Source organism: Calliphora vicina, chromosome 1 (genome assembly GCF_958450345.1).
Source record: "Calliphora vicina chromosome 1, idCalVici1.1, whole genome shotgun sequence".
NCBI lineage: Eukaryota > Metazoa > Arthropoda > Insecta > Diptera > Calliphoridae > Calliphora > Calliphora vicina.
In genome coordinates, this window is record NC_088780.1 from 51,527,404 (window position 1) to 51,554,668 (window position 27,265).

Genomic DNA, 27,265 nt, shown 5'->3' on the forward strand with positions numbered 1-27,265 from the left:
GAATATATTTATTAATAAAACAAGTAAGAAAGTATGGTCGGGCTTGACCGAAAATAATACCCTACACTAAGTTAAAGAGCAACAACATTTTTCTTTTAAAATTTCAATAATTTATATTTTTGGGTGATTTTCGGAAGTGGACCTTATATTGGGGCTATGACCAATTATGGACCGATCACCATGAGTATAAACTATATGAAAGTTTACCATGTTGAATTTTGTGAGTATACCAAAATTTTTAAGCGATTTATGCACATTAAAGTGATTTTCGGAAGCGGGTCTATATGGGAGCTATGACTAATTATTGACCGATCGTAACAAAATTTGGTGACATGAATTTTGTATATATAAAACTTATTTGGAGCTTAACTTGTGGAGATACATTTATAAATTAAACATTTATGACCGATAAAGTCCAATTTCGGAAGGACATTTGTATGGGGGCTAGGTGAAATAATGGACCGATTTCAGCCAGTTTCAATAGGCTTGGTCCTTGAGCCGAAAAAATAATATGCACCAAATTTGATCGAAATATCTTCAAAATTTCGACCTGTACTCTGCGCACAAGGTTTACATAGACAGCCAACCAGCCAACCAGACGGATGGACATCGTTTAATCGACTCAGAAAGTGATTCTAAGTCGATCGGTATACTTTAAGTTGGGTGTTAGACTAATATTTTTTGGCATTACAAACATCTGCACAAACGCATTATACCCTCCCCATTATGGCGGTGTAGGGTATAATGAAATGCTTTATTTTCATTGTAAACTTAAATATCATTTACATATTTGGTACATAGATACCAGTATGGTGGAATAGCCCATCTCCACTAATTGCGCTCCAAATAAGTTTTATATATACAAAATTTATGTCACCAAATTTTGTTACGATCGGTCCATAATTAGTCATAGCTCCCATATAGATCCGTTTCCGAAAATCACTTTAACGTGCTTAAAAATGTTGGTATACTCACAAAATTCAACATAGTAAACTTTCAAAATTAATAATTTTATTAAATTTATTTTTTAATAAGAAGTATTTTTAATTAAGGTATAATAAATATAAGAATATCCTATTTATTTCTATTAACAATAATAACATTGGCGCATATTCAAAAACGATCACCAAGTGTTAACTTTTTTAAGTACCTATTTAAGTCCCTTTTTTTTTGTCAACAACATTCTATTGAAAAATTTCATTCTACATACCCTTATTTTAATTGATTTATATACAAACTGTAACTATAAATTTTGTATGTACTTTTAGAGAACAAAAATAGTCTCTTAATAGCTTTATAAGCCTTTTAATTAATTACAGTATATATCGATCAAAATATTATCGATATTTTGTTTTCTCTATATGTCAAAGCAGTAACTAAGCTAGTTATGAATTGTGAATAAGATCTACAACTATCTATGAACTATTTTTTAGTTTCTGTTTTACTAGTTCCGACTTTAGTTATGATTTCTGAATATGCGCCATTTAAATTTCCTCTGTGATATGTAAACACAAAAACCAAAAAATCATACGATTCAACTTCATAAAGTGTGTGTTGTTGTACACACATTTTAAACAACCAGCCAAACTAGCCAGTCGTACTATTCAGTCGAGCTAGCAGTTTTAGTTACGCTGCGTAGTACGAAAAACAAAACTCGAAACTGACAATGCGTAAGCAGCACACACAGAAATGTTTTTGCTGCTGAAGTCGTTTACTCAGTTCGGTAGAGTTGAAAACTGAAACATGGCGACTGCTGATTCGTTTGGCTGCTGGAAAAAAACAAAGTCGATTGCTGCTTGCTGTTGTAATTTGTGTGCACAGTCAACTGTTTTCAGTAAGCAAATTGTTGAAATTGAAGACTTAAACTTTTTTCAGTTCAGTCGTTACATGAGACTATTTATTTTGGTGCTGAATATTAAACCCTGGTATTCTCTATGTTTTTTTTTTACAAAATATCAACTTCTGTTCAAAATATGAGTGCTCAAAGATTGAGGTATTAAATTGAGTCTGGGGGATAATTACTTATTCGAACGTTCGAGTTTTTTTTATTTTTGGGATTCTCTTATTCGATATCGAATAAAATGTATAGAAAATTATCAGGCATGTCACGCATTTTGTTCGGGATGGTTTTAATTCCGTAGTTACAATTCCGATCGATTTCGTTTTAGGTTCTTCAGATTCCGTGTAATTTATTAATTACAAAAATAATAAATAATTCTGTGTTTCTTATTTTATTTTTAACAGCGTTTTTTATATTAAAGCAAAAGTGAAGTTTTGCGTTCGAAATTGTTTCCCATTGGTTTTTGGATTGGATATTTTCCCATTACCGAAACATATAAAAGGAGACATGCAGTAAAACTGTTCCCTCAATAGAACACTCTTCTGTTTAAGATGTAGATAAATATCTATTTTTCATGACATCATTCTAATAATCATCATAAATGAACTACACATTATCATTTCAAGAAAAAAATTTTTTTATATAAATATTTTGAATTCATTTCATTTATTCTTGCTGCTGATAACAATACCTTGATGTTAAGGTACTGTAGATTATTTTCCTTTTTGAATTTTATGTTTAATTTAATTATTTTTTAATAAAAGCTTATATATAACAGTTCTAGCTTAAATAAAATACATTAGATATTAATAGATGAGTACAGGTGAATTTAAATTTTTGAACAAGAAATTAAAAAAAGAATACATGTATGTATATTTATAATATGTACAACGTTATAAATAGATAATGGAACGTTTATGATTTTCAACTTTATGAATAAAAACAACTTGTTTTTTATAAAACAAAACAGAAACAAAAATGTGTTTGAGTCTTTATAAAACAATTTACACATTTTCTAGATGCATAAGTGTGAAAGTTTAATTTGTTCAAGACAATTTCATACAAATCTGAAATAACGGCTGTGAAGTAAACTAAAATGTATTTCATGCTGTCAATAATATTGCCACACTTTATAAAAAAAAAATTCTAAACAAAGAACATATGACTAAATTCATAATAACATTAATCATATGTGTAAATTCACAATAACAAGTATAAGAGAAAAAAAGAAAACTACAAAATGCCGTCGCCGTAGATTTGGTGTTAATTTTTGCTCTCAAAACTTTTACACGTCTTGCTGGTGAACCAGTTGGGTTTATGTGATTCAAAGGTCCTACTTTGTCCTTTTAAATCCTTTTGTTTTATAAAAAGAAGCTGTTGTGTTGTTTTTTTCCTTTCGAACGTTAATTTAAATAAAAAAAATAGTAGTAGTTAATTATTAAATAATAACAATAAAATTATGAAACTAATTACTTAATTAAATATTATAAATTATATATGTACAAAAAAATGCAGTGTATTTTCAATGAAATATCGTTGCATGTTTTTTTTTCTCTTTAAGATTATATTCTAAATCATGTTGTGTTTAATATTTGTATTAACATACATAATAATATTTTGTATTTAATATAATAATATAAGTAGTATCTAATGAATCATTTACAGTGAAGTCAACACTTTGAAATTGAATGCACTCAGCCATCAATCGAATTTATATCACAATTTGTTTTAAGTTTCTCATATATTTATTCTGCAATAATTTAGGCAATATTTAGTTGCTGTTATATGGACGTTAGATGTATGAATGTAAGGTGTGTGTTGGCAATTATATTACAGAAGATGTAAGATGTAGTTTTAATGATAACGTATTTGTGGTTTTTGTGATTTATTTGTTAAAATTGAACCCATGCTGGTGCCAGTGGAACGTGCCTGTCCCGGCACTTGCGGTACACTAGCAATGGGTGCTGCTATTGTTGATGAATTTGTTGCAGAACTATTGCCACTACTACTGCCGCTGTTGTTGTTGCTATTGTGAGTACTGCTCATCACCCAACTATTATTGCCTTGTTGCACAATCGTATATGTTTGTGGACTATTGGTGGTCTGGAAATAAAACAGTTTTTGTCAAATAAATTTATGTATAAAAAAAATCTTTTAATAAAATATATAAATAATAAAAAATAATCTAAATTTTAATTTGGCAATGTGTTTGTCTATTTAATGAAAAAAAGTTTATACCAGAGACCGAAAATAACGGGTTCACTTTCATTTCAATGGTAAATTCTCATTCGCAGCCATTTAAAAATAATTTTTTGTGATAGATCACTGAGAGAGTGATTTATTGGAGAACATTTTAGGTTTAGAGTTGAGAGAAACAGAAAGAAACAAACACAAATAATCTGGATGAGTGATTTATAATTTATTTTTTTCGTAAAGGTTAGCATGTGACTTTTATTTGCGAACATGAAAAATAAATCGAAAAAATGCATTTGATGCAAATCAACGCTTAAATATATAAAATTTATCAAAAGATTTATAACAATTTAAAAAAAAATTCTCATTTCTGTTACTCAGACTTCATTACTTCATACTTATCATATTATTTTAGGGTTCCTTTCTTCATAAGTTTTCTTCTAAAAGTTACTATATTCAGATACGTTTCGATAGCCAAATTTGTTGCTAAGAAGTATTATTATTGAAATAACCGAATTTTTTAACTCAACTAAAGCCACAGCAGAAAAATTTGGTTATTAAGAATGAATCAAAAGTTTATGCTCTTAAACGAATTATTAAGATGACTAACATTACATCTTTTAGGGATATTCAATGATCATTATTCATATTTAGAGAAATAATAACAATAATAGTGGCTCAAATTTGTTTATCTACAATCAGATTTGAAAAATTTCTCTAACTACGCATGTTTTGTAGATACAACATGGTCGAAATTCTTAAGTTTTTTAATTAAACAATGAATTTATTGATTTTATACTGATTAAAACTACGACTGCGGCAATACCGATCAAATGCCACTATTAAATCACAACCCCTTATAAAGGCTGTACCAACAACCAAATACAGTTATTTTATACTTCTTTTAAAACCCTGGTAAAATTATAACCCGGGAATTCCCGGGAATGAAACGTCCTTTTAATTTCCTCACAGGAAAGAATAAAGTCCGGGAAATTAGGAACCCTATATTATTTCCATAATTTGTTAAAAATTACTAACAATATGTTATTGTATGTAAATAAAAGATAAAGTAACAGTTATTAAGAACAAGAACAAATGAATTGTTTATCTCACACCAAACCATTAAAAAAAACCACAAAAACGAATAAAGGTCATACCAAACCATTTAAATAAAAATCATTTTATAACTGTTATTTTTCAGTTATATTTCAGTGATTTATTTTTATCACAAAAATATAAATCACAATTTGGGTTTTTTGGTATATGGACGAGTTATTTTCGATCTCTGGTTTAAATCATAGATACTTTTAATTTTTTAAAAGTTTTTTTGCCCATCCCTTTAAACATTTTTGAAATGATGTTATGTTATTTTGCATCTTAGGTGACGATTTTCACTAACAATTTTTTTCCATAAAAGCGTTTTCAAAAGAACAAAATCATTGACATTTATGCAATTTTGTTTTATGCACCTTCTAAATATTTTAAAACAATATATTTTGTTTCTATTTTAACACCTTCTATCATTAACACAAAAGAACTCAAAAAATATATTTTTTTTTCAAAAACATATCAAGAACATCCGTTTCAACAGTGCTGACTTTCTAACCCTTTGATAAAATTGAGGGCAACATTATTTGAAAAGAAGACGTTATACGCTTACAAAACTACATTTTATCAGAAAAGAACACAAACAAGTGCAGAATAAAGGCCACACTTTTAAAAATTGAAACGAACTTGCTTTCAATTTCTCTTTCAAGTTGGTGCTGCAATTTACAATCAAGAAAACAACTGATTACTTTTTTTTGAACAATTTCTAGATTTTCCTTCGTTGGATTTGTAATTCAGCTCTGGATAGAGAAAGAACTTATCGCTTAAGGGAAATCAGAAGGTCCTTTTTTCGCTGCCTTCGATATTGGTTAATGTTTGGCGTCATTACCACGTTACGATTTCTCGAAGTTTGCATTGACCACATGCATTCATTTCAGTTATAATTTATAACCTATAACACTATACAACAAAATCAAATTTTTTCCAAAATTAAATGGTCCGACCAACAAATTTTGATAGAGGAGACAAAAAAAAAAGACACGTGTATCGGTGTTTTAAAAGTTTACATCTGAATTTCATTCTTATTGTTAATCGTCATAAGAAACCATGTGATCTTTACATTTTAGTTATAAAATGTGTTCAGCAAAGTTATGTAAAATGTTACGGAGAATATTTTTGTAGAATATGTTAACCCTCTAAATCCTCCTTTTGTCCTTCTTTTAAAAAAGTGCAAAAACCACAAATAAAACGGGGATTTAAAGGGTTAACATGTTCCTCAAAAATATTATCCGTAAAATTTTACTATAAGTCCCTGAATACACCAAAACGGAAAATTCAACCAGAAAGTCAGAAATAAGACATAACAAAAGATAGCCTATGGTTAATTTTGCATTTATTAAGAATTTTATTTTAAAGAACATTTTAGGTATAAAATGTATTCAGCAAATTTATGCAAATATTAACCCGCATACATCGGCTCTGAAGAAACAATTTCTTGTTAATATTTCACATTTTATTATAACGAAATTGAAATCTATGCAGAATTATCTATATAAATTTCTTAAAGTTCGCATTTGAAAAACTTTATAATTTTTTTTTTGACCAACAATTTTCATTTCAGCCATAAAATTTATATTTTTTCCAGGATGCACAAGAGAAAATTTTTTGGGAAAAAAATGTATGTAATTTAATGTACAGCACTCTTTGATTTTGAAAAATTTGAAGGCTTAAATTAATAAATTTTAAGACTTGAATTAATTTAACATTTTCATAACAAATGATCGATTGTTTTCCAAAATCTCTTTTTTACTTTTTTTGAAGTATTGATTGAGTATGTTCTATTTAGTAGTGTAGTTAGTACTCAATGCCGAAATAATTTATAACTTGATGTAATTCCTCTACTACTGCACAAAATATAAAAATATAACGGTACTAGGCGGAATCAAGGAAAAAAATTCATTTTAAATCAGCTCAGCAACAATGAACGTCATTATTCAAAACATAAACGACTTAAAATTATTAAGAAACCATCACTGGTGTTTCTAGTCTGAAAAGAGTACTATATTTTAAATTAAGTATAATCAGTTTGTTTACTTGTTTGTAATTCTTCGTTTCAGTTATCAGTTCAATGATTTGTTGTTATGTTGTAATATTTTCAATCTATGAAAGTTTTTATCTTTGGCATAAAAACTTACCGGTGCATTAAAACGTTGTACGGGTATACTGTATGTTGTGTTGCAACGCAATGTTTGATTATTTAGGTTGCTGGTTACCGGTCTCAAATATGTATTCGTTGGTAGTTTTAATACTTCGGTATTCGTACGTGACGCTGAGGCTGGTGTAACGGTTGATATTGTTGATGACATCATGTGATTTGACGAATTCTTTGCGGCACCCTTCTCTTTCTTTTGACTAACAGGCGATGATTTATTAAAATTAGCCGATGAACTCAATGTGATGGTGCTATTCGATTTAGTGTTATGATGACGCTAAAATAAAATAAAATGAGCAAATTTAATAGAATGTAAAGATGATTATTGTATACACCTGTGTATATTTATGTAATAATGTCTTACCTCTGTTGATGTGTTAGTTGTTGGGGCGCCTGTACTTTCATTTAGACCGACTCGTGTTTGTGCACAAGTGTTTGAATGCCGGGACCAATGCAACTGCTGGCAAGGATAATCACAGTACGAGGTGTTCCAACAACAGTAGAAATTTGCTTCCCTAAAACAATTTGCACACCATTGTTTACGTTTTGTCTCCTCAACCGAACGTAAACGTTCCATTTCACATTGTTTGCGTATTTCAATGGCTAAACGGGTCTTCTCGTTCTCCATACTTTTACGCATTTCGCACAACATGAGATCCGAGGTACGTTTCAGTTCGGCAATCTCCTGTTCATACGCTTGTTTACTACGTTCCAATTCCATTGTGAGCAGAGTAATTTTTGCTTGAAGACCTGGTTCCTCACCTTGGGCCATTTCGCCCATAGTATCTTCCACAACCGAAATAAAGAAATCCGTTAGCTGGAAATGTTAACAAATTGGAATTTTTTTAACGAATTTTCAAAATATACAGTAATTTTTGTTTTGTTAAAAGTTAAAAAAACAATTTTAAAATCTAATTCTGCAATGAAAATTATTTTTATTGATAATTTAACGCTTTCTGGGAAGTGGGCCTTATATGGGAGCTATGACCAATTATGGACCGATCACCATAAAATTAGGGCGTGTGATTTATGTCTATATGAAAGTTTTTTATGTTGAATTTTGTGTATATACCAACAATTTTAAGTGTTTTAAGCACTTTAAAGTGATTTTCGGAAGCGGGTCTATATGGGAGCTATGACTAATTAGGGACCGATCGTAACAAAATTTGGTGACATGAATTTTGTATATAAAACTTATTTGGGGCGAAATTTGTGTAGATACATATATAAATTAAAGATTTATGACCGATAAAGTCCAATTTCGAGAGGACATTTGTATGGGGGCTAGGTGAAATAATGGACCGATTTCAGCCAGTTTCAATAGGCTTCGTCCTTGGGCCGAAAAAATTATATGTACTAAATTTTATCGAAATATCTTCAAAATTACGACCTGTACTCTGCGCACAAGGTTTACATGGACAACCAGCCAACCATCCAGCCAGCCAGACGGACATCGTTTAATCGACTCAGAAAGTGATTCTAAGTCGATCGGAATTAATTTTAAAAAAAAAAACTTTTAAATCTAGCACTCTGTAAATATATGTCTATAGCCCCAACATAACTTACATTTAAATTCGGGAATATCAGTCCACAAATGGCTGATATAAAAGCCAAAAACCAGGACTATTTTTGATCTATATCTGAATTAATAAGTCATTAACATACATAATATTGATATCTAATGATAGACATTTCAAATACCTTCCCAACGACTTATATAACGCCATAGGAATTCGGACCGACAATGGGTCAAAATCGGCAAAAATATTTTTTAGCGCGACTTTTTTCGCAAATTTTGTAATTTTTTTTTTTTTAATTTTTCTAAACACTTACCTTATGGACATTTTCTACCAAACGTTTGCACACAGGTCCAGCCTGCGATGGAAACATAGGATAACCTTCTGACTGAAAGGGACCAGTGGGGCGTGCGGCTAATTTCGGTGGACCCCTACAGATAACATCAGTAATGGCTGAGGCTAACGTGGGCGTGACAAGACCACCTAAAAGATGTGTATCCGCAGAGGGCTGTTGAGTTGCTGGTGAAGTGGAAATCGTTGCTGTATTATTTGCATCATTAACACCATTTGTTTGTGGTGTAGCATTCAAACTGCTGTTGGATAAACCTGCCAGTGGAGGTGGTGTGGTCATAGTTAAAGGATTCTGTGTGGATGATACCGGTGTGGAGGATAATGATGCTATTGAGGTTAGCGGTGCCAATAGAGATGCGGATGTAACGGTTATAGGAGAATTTCTGATTGTGGTAGATGATGTGGTTGATACTGTTGTTATAGATGTTTTAGCCTGTGCCATTATGGAGGGTGTTGTTAGGCTGCCTGATGTTCCCGAAACAGTTATAGTGGCAGGAGAACTGCGTGCCGTGGAGGTTTGCGCCACCGCAGATTGCACCGTCTTGGACACTGCTGTTAAGGGGGGTACAGGTATGCTACCAATGATTATGGTGCCAGCAGATGTGGAGGCACGATTTGTGGCCACATCTACCGGTATGGTTACCATGGTATTTTTCGACATTGTTCTCTTTTGATCCAAATGTTGTGCGAGGGATTGTGTGGGCATTTGTGGGGCTGCATTTTGAATAGTGCTGGGTCGAAGTTTCTCTATGGGGGGAGAATGTTGTGCAAAAGATTTCTTTGCTCTTGGCTGTAAGGAAATATCTGATTGAATGAATGGTTTTGATATTAGGGATTTTGGAAATGCTGAAGCTGGTAGAGGACCATATGGAACACCTTTTAAAGTGGAACGTTTAGTATTGTTGTTTGTACTAATGCTGCCACTGTTATTAGCAGCACCGGAATTAGTGCTATAAGCATAGTATTGATTTTTTGACAATTTTTGTATCGTTGTATCTCCTACAACACGTATTTCACTCGTACTAGCCGTTGCAGTTTGTTTTTCAAGATTGCTACTGCCACCACTTAAATTAATTTTAGTTACTAGTGTGGTTTGGTTAGTATTAGGATTTGAATTTAAATTGGCCTCTTCATTATCAGATAAGACCTCTTCTTTAACCTGTGTTATTGGCGCATTTGAACCTTCTTTCTCTATTGGTTTTTCTGCAGGTTTGCCTTCAGTTTTATTGCTATTAATTTGTTCATGTGTGTTATTCTCTTTAGATTCTTGTGACTTTTGTAAGTTGTCTTTATTAGTGGTGATAGTGTTTTCTGTTTGAGTTTCCTTGCCAACCGGTTTCTCAAGTTGTTGTTTTTCGGTTTCTTCCTCATTGTCTGAGAGAACTTCTTTTTTAACTTCCACAAATGGTACTAAACCTTTTAAAATATTATTAACTTTTTGATTTTCTCGTGCCTTTTCCTCTTCGGTTTTTTGTTTGTCCACTGTTTTATCATTAGGACTTTCTTTTTCTGATTCCTTAGAATTATTCAAAGAGCTTTGATCTGGACTCGTAGAATTTTGTAAATCTTTAGAAATTTTCTTTATAGTTACCCCCTGTTTATGCTTCACTAAACTTTCCATGACTTTTTGTGTAGCACTAGTTGTTTCAGTTTCTTGCAACACCGTTAACTGTTTGCTGTTTTCCGCATCATTTGCTTTTACTTCTGCCACAGATTTTGTGTTAGTTTTATTTGTATTAACACTGCTTGGGTCCTTTACCACTGAAGTCTTAATGGTCATGATGGGAATTTTAGGCTCCAATTTAGCATGTTTGGCTTTTGGTTTTTCCATACACTGAGCATCTGCTTTACGTTTGGCAATCGATTTGTTGATGTCTTCCTCCAAAACATGATCTTCTAATTTCGTCATTTTGGGCAAAGGCAATTCCACAGTTTCATCCTCATTTGTTTCCTTGCAGTCACCATTAATTGACTTACGTTTTAAAATGACGGTACTTAATTTGGAAGAGTTGCTATCGTCTGAATTAACTTTAGATACAACTTCATATTTAGGAGGCAATGTTGTTAAATCCTCCAATTTCTTGGAATCATTGCTTTCACTGGTCGACTTCTTTTTCTTTTCTTTAATATCCTTCTCTTTTTCTTCACTATCATGAGTGCTTAGGGTGGTTAATTCAGGCGTAGGTGAGGCTTTTTGCACAATAGACAAGTTATTATCGGCAGTTTTATAGATTTTAAATTGCAACGGAGGTTTTATTATCATGCCCTGTTGTTTCCTTATAAAATCCTCTACACCCGGCATCATTTCAGACAATTGTTTAAATTCGTCTGCTGGATCATAGGGCGTTTTAAATGGCGCATATTTAAAGCCTCCCACTTTAACTCGTATCTTTGCCACATGCTCTTCTACTTCCTTAATACAATCAGCCAATTCTCGGGCCGCCCTCTTTCCCGTAGCCGTATTGGGATCTTGTTCGGAATAGAGATAACAATCTTTTAGGGGCACAAACGCCCGATCATGCTCGCCAAAGAAACGTACATTTATCAAAGAATTTTGTCCCAAACCCATGGCTTTTGCGGGCCAATACGGAAATCCCTTTAATTTGGCCCACAACAATAAATGTGGCTGCGAACACACATCCACAAACCAATCAGTTCTGGTATTAGCATTTAAATAACATTCTGCACATGTTTCAATTTCATTGGCCTCTTGACGACCTATTTTGAATATAGATTTGGCTGCCAGAACAATTTTGGTATTATCTTAAGGAATTTAACGAAAAAAAATCAAAATTAATTATAAATAATATTTTGAATAAGGTAGATTATTTTAAACTTACTGCGATGGCTTAATATGTAGGCATTGTGCAACATCCATTTGGTTTCATTAACAAATTCTTCAGCACAACGAAATTCTTTTGTTTCTATTTTTGTCTGAAGTTCTGTTAAAGTTACAGGATTTACTATATACTTTTTATAAATTGTTGACTCTTCATAGGGCATCACAAAGTTGTAGTGCTAAAAAAATTTAAGAAAAATATACAAAGATGGTAATTATTTTTAACAATTAATTTTTTGTAAAGTTTATATTTTTTATTAAACAAATTTGAGAATTTTTATATTTATATATTTAATTTTTTTTTATCAGATTCGGTGTTTTTATAAATTTGAATTTTTAAAGGAACGTTTCATATTCAAACGAATGTGTTACAAATTTGATTTTTATAAATCAATACCATGATACAATAATCTACAAGTTACTCATTAGAGAGAGTAGTCAATCTTGTGTACCCACCATCAATGTGACAATATAATATTTTTCTGATATATAGGAGGTAGAAAGAATATGTATGTTTCTGCTAATCATTTCCATTTATACGATCGTTTTGTTCAAATGTTTATGATGTTCAGGGAAACCAAATAAATGTGTTTTGAAATACAATTAGAGGAATTCATAAAAAATGGTATTTCATTCCCGGGAATTTCCGGGACAATTATTAAATATTTAATAAATTCCAAAATAAAAAAATAATATTTTGAAGATTTTTTGTTTTATATGTATAAAGCATAGAGAATTATACATAGAGACGAGACACTTCATTTTGACAAACAAAAAAAAACAACAAATATTATCAGACATATGATTTGTTGTACATTGGAAAATATTTTTAATTGTAGGTTTTATTTACAGTTAGTATCTTTTATTAACCATATAAGGCCCTTAAGGCTCGGTTATGTAAATGAAGAATTAATAAAAAAAAAAAAACAAAAAAAACAAACATGTACACAGATTTCACAGATTTGAATCAGCTGGTTCCAGTAATATGGTAATAGAAAACAAACAAAAGAAAATGTCAAAATGGTTGTGGTTCGGAAAGCGGGACAAAAATATATCACACTAATTCCTATTGAAAATTGTGTTTTTTCTCTCGCTCTGCAAACCAGAGACATTGAAAAGTGGTTGTAGAATGTAAAAAAACCATACAATTCGATATTACTTTTTTGTTTCGTATCTGTGCAATCTGTGAACATGCATATTGTTTTTGCAAGAATTAGGTTTAAGGCAACAGACTTAGGTTTTCGACAATTACGTCTAGTATCTATCTAAAGAGTTTAGGAATATGTACATTAGACCGTACCTCAAGAAAATATCGTACACCCCCATTTATAGTCGGATATTAAAGTATGATATATCAATATTTTTGTCTCGTGAAGACCAATGACCTCAAGTATCCCGTTCTAGTATTTATCCAAAAGATCTTGGTTCCTACCACCCTAATGTCATCTTTGCTACTACTGCTGTTTCTCCAAATATATGAGAATTTTCTTTGTGGTACTTCTTTGTTGGACATTTAGTTGACCTTGTGTATTATTGATTTACCGAATATTGGTATTGATATTTTGATGAGCTTAGGATTTTAATTATTATTGCTGGTGGCTTTTGACTTTTTCTTTGAGGATGCTGTAAATATGTTATGGAGTTCTACTGTTTTGGGTGAGAAGCTATTATTTATGTTGGTAATAATAATAATGGTATTACTGTCTTTAGATTATGTTTTGAGCATTGTTTGTATATTTGGAGCTGGTAAACTTGAAATTATCTATTTTGCCTTCAGCTCTATAATTGTTTATAATTGGATCGAGTTGCTCCATTGCATTGTTGATATTTTGGGTATGCTGATATCTTGATTGGTCTTATTTACATAATTTTCTAATTTCTATACTGGATAAGTGTTCTTCAGTTGACAGTTCTATTGTTTGGGTTGTATCTCATTTTCATTTTATCTATTTTGAACGTGATATTTGTTCGCTGGATAATTTATCTAATTCATATTAGCTTTTGATTTTTTTGTGTAGAGTAGTTGGCAGTTTATGATGTAATTCACGTCACCACAATATATTGTTATTGTGATTGTGTTTTTGCATTTACACAGGAGTATAGAATGGTGTTGTATTTTTTTTCCTTGATGGACCTGGGTTGTTTTGAGTGTTGTACTTCTTGAATTTTTTTCTCAATTGAACTCAATAATTTTTATTATACAATGAGTTTTTTTATTTTTTTTGTTATAATTTTAGACTTGTAGTCACGAATTCTGTTTATTGTTTTTTTTTTTTTTTTTTTCTCTCTCTCTCTCTCAACCATATTTTACTGAACCTAATTGTATTCTTGAATTTATCATTTAATATAGAGTATGTATTCTCACTTTAATTTTGTTGGCTACAATTTTGTGAGGTTTTGTTTTTTGTAGTTTAAATGTCTTTATTATTATCTATTAATTTAATTGGTTATTTGCTGATCCCATTACTATGAGTTAATTTTCAAATTATATATTGATATCTTTTAATTTTATTATTATTTTATGTATAATCAAATTGTGAGTAGTATAATTGGAACCGATTATGGCCTATTGGCTAGGATTCTGTTACTGAATGAATAAATAAATAAATAAATAAAAAATTGAAGCTCGCAAGAAATCATTAAACTTTAGCAAAATAAGTAATTCGCAGAACAGTCTACATGTACTTCGGATGTTTACATATGATGTAACGAAATCGTGCCTTTTTGTCAAAGATAATTCTACAAAATTTGGTACAAGCTTTTCTATTGCTACAAGGACGAAGCCTATTGAATTTGGTTAGAATCGGTCAATTATTTCTCCTAGCCCCAAAATGTTAGAGTATTTCTGAATACTCTAACGAATTACTTCGTTAGCAAAAGTTTAATGATTTCTTGGGAGCTTTAATTTTCTGACATTAGGGTGGTACATTAAGGTGTACGAACACAGATCTGGTGGATAAATAGTAAAACGGGATACTTGAGGTCAATGGCCCTTAGATAAATATATTTGTCTTCTCGAGACTTTAAGATCCGACTGTAAATGCCAAAATTATAACGAAAAATACAAAAAGGCGACCCCTACATTCGGCAAAAAAAATTATTTTTGTAACTGCTTTGCAGAAATACATTATATTTGCTTGTAAGGTAGTACACTCTAACGTACATATATATAATTTTATATTTGTTATACAAGATAAAAAAGTTTTAAAATGTTTATGTATTTTATTATTATGAATAGTTATGCTGAGTGAATTTGGTTATTTTAACATAAAGAAGGTTAAAACAAGACAGGTTGTGGAGTCGTTGAGTAGTCGTTAACAAAAATTGAGCCATTCAAATCTTGTTTAAACTCTGTTATGAATTAATTCTATTACACCCTGTCTATACTTGACAAATATTAATCATAATAATTTACGACGTTTGTTGTCAAGACAAAGTTGTCTGAGCAAAAGCACTAACAATTTTGTCATAATGAAGCAATAACACTAATAAATGAAGACTATACCTGATAATTTTTTATCTTGGCAACCATTTTGACGTTTATAATGACAAAAATTTATCATGTATAGCCCTATGGGTTATGAATTAATTCAATGATGAATGAATTCTAGATAAATAAAAGCTTTTAAATGAAGCTTAATAATGAGATTTTGGAAATTGCTTTATGGAATGAATGGCTGACCTTTTTTAATTCCGAATTAAAATTTTATTGAATTAAGCTCAAATTTAATTAATTAAAATCTCTGCTTTCAATAAAACTTATAAAAAAGCGCCTACAAAAATATTTTATTAAATATAAACACATTATCAATACTTGTATTAACACAAAGGGACCAGCTGATCTTCATTCTTCACTTCGCGGCTGCCTGGAAACCTACTTGTATTATTTTATGGATGTATTTCTTCCATCATCAAAAAAATAAGTTTTTCTATACAACACGGACATTAAATATGTTTTTATACCTATAAAGAGAAAACTTTGAAAAATTATTTCAAAATTATTTTCGTTAAATAACTAACCTCAAATTAAAACAAAGATATTTTAACACACACATACATATATATATGTAGCTGCCTCAAAACATTGTGCTTTTGCATAATTCCCAATTTACTATTTCGCAATTGTTTTATGAATTGATATTTCATACAAACAACATCTAGATAAAATGCGTAAAATAAAGTATACAAAGAAATACATATTTCTTTGTTCAATTATAATTAAAAGCAAAACAGACATAACCTCAATTTTATTTGTATACTGTACTAAAATTACAAATTAATTATTGACATGAATGTAATTGTATATGTATAATATAATTGAATGTTTATGTATGTGTGCAAAGAGAAAGAGGGCAAATATAAATGTTAATGTGAGAGCTAATGAGTTTAGAGAGAGAGAGAGTTATTTAATAAAATATATAAAATAAATCGCTAATTAAGCAAACAAACAAATACGTTATTTGTACAGAATTATTTATTATCTTTTATAAGGTAGGCATGTTTAGTTTTCGTTTTCTTTTGAAAAAAGTTTTTCTTTAATAAGTAATTATTATTTCTTTTTTTTTTTTTTGATGGCAATGTTTTCCTAAACATTTGAGTATTTTACAAAATATTAAAAAAAAATTGTGGATGAATGTTTCAAAGAAAATTCAGATACTTTGCTTTTTTTATATATGCACCTATGTATTTTTAAAGAAAATGTTCAACATTTCCAGTGATTTTAGAAGATTTTCAATATAAATTACTATATTTGACAAGATTTCATATTCTATATATTTTTATTTCTATTTTTTTTAACACTCACCCCTTTAGTGTAACGCATACGTTTTAAAGCAAACGAAAGCAATTGACTCAGCAAATCCAAAGATAGTTCATTACGTCGTGACCTTTAAATATATAATTGTGGGTGTTTAAAACAAAAATAAATAATTATTCATTTATGCATGCAAGTCATATTATACTTAAACAAATTATTACCTTTTTGGATTATTTAATAAATTCTCAACTGTGGTACATTCAGGGCACAGCCAGATATTGTCAAATTTATTAATTTTAACACAGGCTGCATGAAAACTACGTATACATCTGCAACAACATAAATTCACTTTGTTTTCGTGGCATTTCCAGCAAAAGCTATCATAACCGGGCTGCAAAATAATGAAAACAAATAATTTAGCAAAATGTTGAAGAGGAGATTTAAAAAATATATATTTGTTTAAATATTATGTGTGAATCATCATTATAGGTAGAGAATTTTTTTCTTAATTAGTAGTTGTGAATTTTTATGTAAATAAAAGAGTTTTAATGATTAACATTTGAATGTATGTATTCTATTTCCGTAATGCTCTTAACATTCAAATAAATATAAAAGAAATTTCAGTTAATATTGCACATTTCCAAAATTTATCTTTGCAAAATATTTCCATTTTGTCATGGCATGACTTTACGTTATAATTGCTGATATTGAGAATGTTATTCAGTTTTTTTTTTAAAAAAAGCACTTGTTTGTTTAAAATTCTCTGTTTATAGTAATAATGAAAAATTTTGCAATTCAATTTTCATACAAAAACCATTAAAATTTATCAAATAAATCGTTTAAATCTGGAAAAAAAAAAGTGCGCGTAATTTGTTTCGAATTAGCATTTTATTTCAAATCAGTATGTATATATACAAATTGTAATCAGTATTACTGTCATTATTTTCTCTAATGAATACCCTTAAAATTAATTTAAGAACTTAAAATTTCAATTTGTGAGAAGTCGTCCTACTAGAAAAGTTAATTTCCCTGGTTTGAATAAAAATGTATCTCTTTTTTTTAAGAGAAAATAGTTTTGTTTGTTTTCTGGGTGAAACATTTTAATTTTAGTAACAAAAATTCGGTTATTTAAATCGTAATTCTTCTGTGTAAACTTATAGAGAAATTTCCGAAAGCTCCCGACAAAAATTTCAAGGGAATTTAAAAAAAAAATAATCCTGGGAGAATTTGACCGACTGTGAGACAAACTCTGTAGTAAAAAAATTCAAAATTAAAAAAGAAAACCTATTTACACAAGATTTTCCATCAAAAATTCTTCAAAAAAAAAAAAGATTTTTCACAAAAGCTTTCTTTAGAAAGGTTATCAAAAAAGTTTTTTTTTTAAGTAAAATCTTTGTAGTGACTTTTTTAACATAAAAGCTTTTACCAAAATTAAAAGTCTTCTTAAACTTAAAAGCTTGTTATAACAAGCCATTTTGACAAGAAAAAACCTACACAACTTTTTCACAAAGGTTAGCTACAAATATTTTTTTTTTTATTTATTTATTATTTTTTCAACAACCTAGCTTATTGGCCATAATCGGTTATAAATTTCTACTTAATAAAAATATTTTTTCAAAAAAATTAATTAACAAAAATATAAATTATAAATATAAATAATGCTTAACACAAATTGTACGAATTAAAAAAAACTCCACTCAACTCCAAACAATAATCAACTATTTATAGTGTTTTGATAGATGACATTTATATGACATTTTTATGATTATGATATTTTTATGACAAATATTTTACAAACAAAAATACCTATTCTAAATAAATAAAGTTTCCTTTCTATTTTTATAGCAATTGTAAATTGTCATCACTAACTAAGAACCAAATCAGCTGGCCAATTAAAATGGCGCTAAAAAATATTGTTGATATTTCAACAAACACCCTTAGCAGAACGAAATTTACAAATACAAAATTTTTTTCATAGAACCCTATACAACACCGTGACATGTATATACTTTGATATGCACACAACCTTGAATTTGACAAAAATAATACAAAATATACTTTTTCTAAAATGAATCCTTTAATCGCATTTTCACGACCTCTAGTTATTTCTATTTCACTTTAAGTAATACTGTCTCCTAAAATAATTTTTATTTGAGAACTGTCAGTCAAAATAAAAGGTCAAATAAAAGTATTTAATGCAATTCAATTTTCTTTAAGACTTCATCAACTTACCTTAGGAGCTGGTTGCCAAACAGTTTTTGAATGTGCTTCCTCCGTATCGTTATCCGCCAGCATGGTATCGCCCAACGAACTAATACCCATTAATGAAGCCTGGCTTTCATTAACCGACTCATCATCGGCCTGTTCATTGGCATTATCCCCCAAATGCTGCGGCAACTGTTGCTGTTCATCATTTTCGGAACTCATCTCATATTTACTACGCTTTGAGTTACGATCTTTACTGCGACTTTTATGAGATTTTGGCGGTTGAACTACAACGGCGGCTCCAGTTGTAACTCCTGCAAAACTAGGCTCATTAATTGAATTGGGAGTTTTCCTACCACATGACATTGATCTACCGTCTGAACGTGAACGAGATCTTGAACGACTTGGGGGATTTTCGCAGGCATGTATGACACGTTGCAAAAATTCCATTTGTTTTTGAGCAAATTCCGAGTTTTCTGAACGCATATTTGTCCGTTTGTGTATACGTTCTTCGGAGGGCCATTTTTTAAGTTTTTTGTGTGAACCTGTCTGATTTAATTCACTATTATGCATACTTTTGCTGCGAGATCGTGGCCGTAGATTTGATGAAGCATCTACATCCGAGTCACTTTCCTTAAGGGCTACAAAACGTTTGCTATGCTGACGTTTCCCTTGCGAAGGACTATTACTGTGATAACTATCATCAGGGTTGACTTTTTCTGGAGTCAATTGTGTGCTTTTTCTAAGGTTTGCTGAATACGAATGATCGGCAATGGAGGTTGTCAGAGAATTTGTTGCCTCCTTGGCTCTTACTTTGCGCGGTTTCTCATTGGCAACTTCTGTAACAAACTCCGTCAAGATCTTCGATTCATTTACCGATCTTTGTAGTGCCAAATACTCCCTGGACATGGGAGTATTACTACGCGGCTGTGAACTACTTAATGATTTTTTTGTTTTACTTTCTGTTTTATTATTTAGTAAAACTTTTGATGTATTGCTGATTTTTATTTTTTTAATCATGCCATCATTGCCCTGTACAATTAAAGGATCATTATTTTTATTATCTGCGTTAATATATTGAACATATGATTGTGGTTCTCCTAGAGAAAATTCCTCGCACATGTCTTCTTCCTCTTCATATTCCAAAGAGAAGTCTTCATCCTCAATATGTTTGCTCTCATCAGGTGATTCCAGCATATTACTGTCATTATGATGATTTTGAGAAGTTGACGACGACGATGAAGATGATGGCACTTCTTTGGACAGTTTTTCCATATCATGATCTGAATCGAATTGTGCATCTTCTTTAGACTCTTTCTCCATATCATCATCATCATCGTCATCTTTTTGTTTGTCCACACACTCATTCAAATCAGTAGATACTGATTCTAAAGCTTCGTAAGTTGGTTGTGGTACTGAATCAAGACTTTCATCGGCCGTTCTATCATTGTTTTCCATATTGTCAATGTTTAGTGAATGAAACAATCTGCAAGTTAAGAGAAGAGAGTGTGAGATTAGAAAATATGATTTCAATTTCTTAATTATTAATTAAATTACATAAGTTCCGAAGGTGTCGTGTAGTAAGTAGTTGTGGCAGAAAGTATTTTGTTTTTCTTTTAATGTCAGCCCACATTAATCCACTTTTTTCATAAATTTTCTTTTATTTTGTATATTCTACTCGTTCAGTCTGTCGTAAGTGCAATTTGTTATGCAGAGACCACAACTAATATAATGCCGAACGTACGAAGAAGAATGTTATTGAAAATGTTATAGGTAGTACTAGTACGTACATATTATTATAATGTATACCGACCGAATCGTTGGTTGTCAGTGTTTACGCTGGTTCTATACACTACGAGTATTCAGTACTAATACTACAACTAGAGAAGTGAGTACGAGTACAAACAACAACCCAACATCACCATATTATACATCAACATTATTATAATCAAAAAAAAAAAGAAATTAAACGAACGAAAAAATAATAAAAACAAAAAAATAATAAAAAAAAAGTAATATAGAAAATAAATACGCAAAATGGGAGCCAAGCAATACAAAACACAATCTTACTCTGAGTGACTGACTGACTAGATGTTTGTTATATTTAATACCAACAACAATAAAAACTACCACATGGCATACGTAAATTGTAGACTTGATAGATAGAATATATACATATGTATATAGTATTTCTTGCTCTTGTTGAATAAGTATTTGGAGATTTTTGTTGAATTCTCATTTGTTTTTAGTGGGAGCTTAATGTAAAAACTTTTTTAATTAATTGCTAATAGTGGAGAGTTAATTTCTGTTCAATTATGTAAAAAAAAATTGGATTTTTGATAAATTTTTAGTTGGCAAAATTATTATTTTTATCTGAATATAAATTTGAATACAAAAATTCATTCGATTTAAATGGAACATACATTTTTCGCTTTTCGAACAACAAATTTATAAAATCAACTCTGTACCTATTAAAAAAACAAATCTCATAAACAGAGAAACCGGATTCATGTAAATGCATGTTTTTCCTGCACATCCTTTGGACCCTTGCATACATTATTTATTCGTTTCAGAATATTTTAAGAATTTTGGCATAGATTTGTTAGTGCATATTTTTCGTTCAAGAGCATTTTTTGCATTTATTAATTTTAACAGCTTATTTATGGCATATTTTGACTTTTTAGAGCATATAATTTTTTATTTTTTTTGAATTATTCCAATTTTATATTCTTTTCACCAACAATTTTTAAACACAATTTGCATATACATATTGTCCATAATTAAAGCACCACCTCAGTGAACTTTTTTCATATTATGTATATTTTTTCTTATAAAATTTGTTAATATATTTATTATTCATAAGCAAATACTTTTAAAGTTAATCTTTCTATAAGAGGTAACTTAAATCAAAAAAATATTTTAAGGTAGAAAATTAAACGGACAAGAAGACATGGATATAATATAAAAAATTTTAATTAATATTTTGTTGCAATTCCTTCGTTTTGGATGACACAAGCACATCTCTTAGTCATAGAAGATATTAATTTTTTTTAGATGTCTTGCGATATTCCTTCCCAGGCTATTTAATTGCCGATCCTTATTTCGGCAATTTTCACGATTAATTTTCATTTTAGCAATCTCCCACAAGTTCTCAATAGGATTGAGCAGGCCAATGAAGAACATGAATTTTATTGCTCTGTAGCCAAGTCTTACAAACTTTTGACATGTGCTAAGGATCGTTATCCTGTTAGAAGCTCCCTATAAGTGGAATCTCTTCATTACATCTTTCAACATATCACGGTACATGAACCGATCTATAAGCCCATAAATTTTATGAATTGGCCCAAATCATTGACCAGAAAAGCAACCTCAGACCTTTACATTGCCTCCTCCAAGTTTAATAGTTTCTTTGCAATACTTAGGATTCAGTCTTTCTCCTTTTGGTACACGCCTTATTCCATCGGAACTTTTGTATTTGGATTCGTCAGAGAACAGTCCTGTCTTCCATTTTTGGACACTCCAGTCGATGTGGGCTTTGGCAAACTACGTCTACCTTTCTTTTTCTTAGCTCATATATATGTATTTTTTTGTCGGCTGAATAATCCGGCATATACTGCTCTTCTATGGATTGTTCTTTGCTAACGCATAATCTTAAACTTGTTCTTACTTGACTAGCTGATGCTGTATGATCTTTTAGTATTGCTCTGTTGATCAGAATCATCATATCGTGTGGTTTTACGCGGACGTCCTTCAGAATACACCGGTGATATGTGACCAGTCTGCAAATTGAATATTTTTTACTCAATTCATGTCGTGATAAGCCCGTCTTCCAGTCTTCAATAACTTTAATTTTAAATTCACTGGAGTACTTGTTCCTTGCCATTGTTTTTTTTTCAATAAACTGTACAAACCTAAATTATACACACACTGCGCCATCCTTCTTTTTTATTTTCAGGTATTTTTGAATGCATTCGTAAACTCAAATTGCAAATATGCAGTAGCTTAGTCAATTTAAACATCTTATAAGAGGGTGCTTTTGTTTTGTCCGTTGCGTTTTGTGTTTTTATATGATTTATCATTTTAAATAAATTTTTCATAAAATTATCTTTTACTAAATGAATATTATCTGAACAATAACAATATAAGTTAATAAAATATATACAAAATACATCCCAAAAAAGCAATTATTATCAAAAAAAGAAATGATTTGAAAAAATCCATTGAGGGGGTGCTTTAGATATGGCCAAGACTTGGTTTGGTTGGAAAAATTAAATACAAATACATTTTTGAAAGAATATTTCCGGTTTCCCTGTTCATAAATAAAGTTGCAAAACCACGTTATAACCCTTCAACTTATTATAGACCTTTAAAAGATTTATATAATATTAAGTTACACATCTCTGGATTATTGTTGACTTCTTACAACAATCATACTATTTTATAGCAAATTCCTAACCAAAATGTATATACTTTATGGGATTTCTAAATTCATGACTTTATTCAGTCCAAAATGTAGTACGTACTAAATATTGTATTGAACTAAATAAATTGAAATATTTGGCTTGGTTATGAAAAATAAAATATAAATTCTGACCCCCATTACCACAATGTATAATTAGTTATGTTTAACCTAAAGTTTAACTATAAGTTAACATATAACCAGACTTCGAGTTAATGGGGCTAAATATTGGAGAATTTATATACATATAAATATGTATTTTTAATAAGACTTCAAAAGTTTATTAAAACTAATAAATATTTAAAGAATTTTGTATTAATGTAATAATGTGTAACAAGTTTATAGAAACCATCACAACATTGGAAAAACCAAAATATAACCCTAAATCATGAATTCCCTCACATTAAATTGCAAAAAACAAGACCTAATATTGAAAATATCAAGTCTTAAGGTCTTTTGAAATCCTGTTCTGAAATCCATTTAGTTTTTTTTAGACTAAACTCTACTCTGTTCAGAGTAGCGATTGATTGGTTGTATGTACTAGAACTTGGTTGTTGTTATAACAACTTATACTGTACAATTTTCTAATCTGTATGTTCGGTTCGGTGGACTAAGTGAAGTAGGATTGGCTGGGCTGTTGAATATGTAGGGATATCATGGGGACCCTGACCACATGCTTGACATACATTTGAGACGCTCTATGTGGAACCAGTAGGCATTGAGCCTTTAGCTCCATTCCGTCCTCAGCTGTGCACGGTGCTACTCTTGTTTTATGCGGAAGATTTTTTCCGTGTTTGCTATGGGCGACCTCCAAGTACGACATTTATGCGGTATCCTCTAACCGGTTGTGTTCCTTTACTGGAAGAACCTTCATTTCCTCGTGTAGATGGTGTTTATTTGTATGCAGCGGGTGATAGTCCTTAAGGCAACATTTTGACAGCTTTGAATAATTCTCCACTGGTTATCACTCAGCGAACGTACCACACTAATGAGTCGATTATGGATGGCAACCGAAGTTGCGTTGTCAGATACCTAAATGATATTGCAGATGGCAACTGGCAGCTATCATTTCTGTTGCCAAATTGGCAACCAGAAATTTGTGGTTGCTCTATGGCAACGCAACTGAAGTTCGTTTGCCATCCATAAATGACCCTGACCAATCATCAAATAGGTAGTCAACAAGGTTTCTTTATCAATTCCGCATGTGCTGCCGGATAACCCTTAGATAACCTTATTTCTACTTCGCAATTTATGCGTGTTTATGCATGGGCTGAGGAGGTAATTTGCGCTAAATCGACTTTGACGCCACTGTTGAGAATTTTCGTATAGGTGGTAAAGAGTGTAGCTGAAGACTTCTCTGGAGATCTAAACTCTACGAACCTATGCGTTTTAAAAATAACTTTTTTGTAAAAATTTTGGTGAAATATTTTTTTGGAAAAAACTTGCTGGTTTAAGGCTTGTGAGATCTGAGTGGCAAAAAAAACGCTAGAACTTGGTGATTAAAATTACTATTGTTACCACGTAAAGTTACCATTGTTACCACGTCATTTGTATTTTAGCTCCGGAATAAAGCCTCAAAAAATAACTCAGTAAATTATTAAATTTATTTTTATTTTATCTTTATTTAAAATTTTTTTTTTGCAAAACAAATCATAAAATTAAAAAGTGAAAATATTTGTTGGATAAAAAAGATTTTTCAAGATTTTTTTTTACAAAAAAGTTCAACAAATTAGTAAAAATTAAAAAACTAATTTTTTACAAAAAAAATCTTTTATAACAAGTTATTTCTAAAAATTACTTTAAAGAAAAAAAAAACAAATTGTTTGTAAAAAAATAAAACAAAAAAATATTTTTTTAATAAAAAACGTCCAAAAATGCTTTTTCAATAAAAATTGTTTTTTGATAAGTTTTTTCCAAAAAAAAAAAAATATTTCACCAAAAGAAAAATGCATAAATCTTTACAAAAAAGTTATTTTTAAAACTCTTTATCGAAAGCATTTTACAAAGAGTTTTAAACAAAAAAAAAAAAAAATCATTTTGGCTTGTTGAAAATTTTACGAATTATAAACTTTTAAATCTTCATAATAAATATGGGTACATATTTATTTCAAAAAAAGGAAAAATTACACAATTATTTTTTTTAAAATTTTTCACAACAAAAACATGAACAAAATTCTTTTTTTTGGATTTTTATTCTTGTGTTTGTTGTGTAAAAGTGTAAAAAATCACAGTGTAATTTTCCATTTTTTTTTTAAATGAATACAATCAATAATTTATTTGAATAAATAAACACTATATTACCTTTTTGGTTCTGGTATGAAATTTCATCTGGCACATTTCTTGTCCAAAATTATGTCTCATCTCAGTATGTATTTTATTCCATAATGATGTAGGAAGGTTTTCACAAGAAATAATATTTTTAATGTAGGGAAAGCATTGTCACATAATAGGTACATATCCTTTTTTTTTCTTTTGATATAAATTTATAATAATAGGTGTTAAAGCAATAAACAATAGTATAGAACAGTTTGCTATTAAGCGAAGTTTGGGATTTGAAGATGGTATATTAATATAAACATGAGAGAATTTGCTGAATCAAAGACTGACTAGCTTATTGCAAATTTATTTGCTAATCGTACTAGAACAATTTTCAAAATCTAACCTAAAAATTGCGATCATAATAAATATGTATTTGTTTGTATACATGTGAAAGTTTTATAATTGTACTTAAAAGATTCTAGAGATATCTTTAAAGAAACAATTATTTAACAAATAGGTAAGATTTTCTAGAAAATCAAGTATCTAAAGAGTCTTTCCAAGTTCCTTACTTATCCTTTTACAGCAAAATTATGCAATTGAAAAAGTGGCAAAAGCTTGTAAGTTAAAATTTAAATGTAAAATATTTTTAGCGACTACATAAACAAACATACGACAGTCTGACAATCCGATTCATGTACGAAGACCTAAATGCACCAATACCAATCAAAACTAGTGTGTACAACAAATTCGTAGCCAACGACAATATAGCGACCACTTACTCACTGTACATAGTGTACCCTGTAACCATGTTGGCGTTGTTGGAAAAGTCCAACAGAGCAAAGGAATTACCATTATGACAAATATAAAAGGAAAAACAATTAAATTTCTTTCAATTAGACACAAATTTATAGATAAATCATGGCAACATAAACATACCTTATAATTGTATCATATGGGCTGCAGAATTTTACCACCAATTCTGGGCAATGCCTCTCCAAAAACACACAAGTCTCAAAATTCCTTCACAAGATGCAGCCGTGCAAGAGTTCTTCCTAATCTTCTTAATATTGCCAGTGTACTTGCACTTTCTTTTAGCCACTTTACTTTATTTTCACTTTAGTTAAATGTAAAATATTGTATTTATGTGTATATTGCGTGTGTCTAAATCACTTTTGTGGACCAAAAATGAACCAATACATTTTTCTACGTTTATTTGTCTTCAATGGCCGTCTGCTTTTCAGTCTTGTGTTGAATATTTCCTGTTTTTTTATATATGACTTTTATTCTTCTTCTTGTTCACTCGCTTTTTTATTGTATTTTCTTCTTCACAACGTTTTCGTTTCGAACGAATTTGTTGGATTTTTGCAAATGTTTGTTTTTGTAAATTTGCTAAATTCCAAGTGCTTGCAATTGGTATGGATTTAATGCATTTATAATTAATGTTTATTTTTACAATAAGTATATATTTTAATGTTCACGTTTAAACTTTATTTATTATTATTACAAAGCAATTACTGGGGAAGAGTTTTACTAGATGCTGTTTTTGTGCAGGTTTATGTTAACACCGCATTTTTATTCTCTCTTTTC

At 30.2% G+C, this 27,265-nt stretch overlaps 1 protein-coding gene across 2 annotated transcripts; it reads right to left on the bottom strand.

The window, feature by feature from the left end:
* Positions 1–2,473: 2,473 nt before the first annotated feature.
* Positions 2,474–27,192, bottom strand: Zmynd8 (Zinc finger MYND-type containing 8). Of its 2 annotated transcripts, none has more exons than XM_065512850.1 (9): positions 26,615–27,192; positions 18,988–20,446; positions 16,977–17,146; positions 16,804–16,885; positions 12,001–12,178; positions 9,126–11,923; positions 7,657–8,109; positions 7,276–7,569; positions 2,474–3,943 (listed from the first exon to the last, which is right to left on the bottom strand). In XM_065512850.1, exons 2-9 carry the CDS (start codon positions 20,416–20,418, stop codon positions 3,695–3,697), a joined length of 5,655 nt encoding a protein of 1,884 aa, XP_065368922.1. In that variant the 5' UTR covers positions 20,419–20,446; positions 26,615–27,192; the 3' UTR covers positions 2,474–3,694. The 2 variants fall into 2 exon arrangements, with proteins under 2 accessions (XP_065368922.1, XP_065368928.1); XM_065512856.1 differs by lacking the exon at positions 26,615–27,192 and adding an exon at positions 20,518–20,676.
* Between the last annotated feature and the right edge of the window lie 73 nt (positions 27,193–27,265).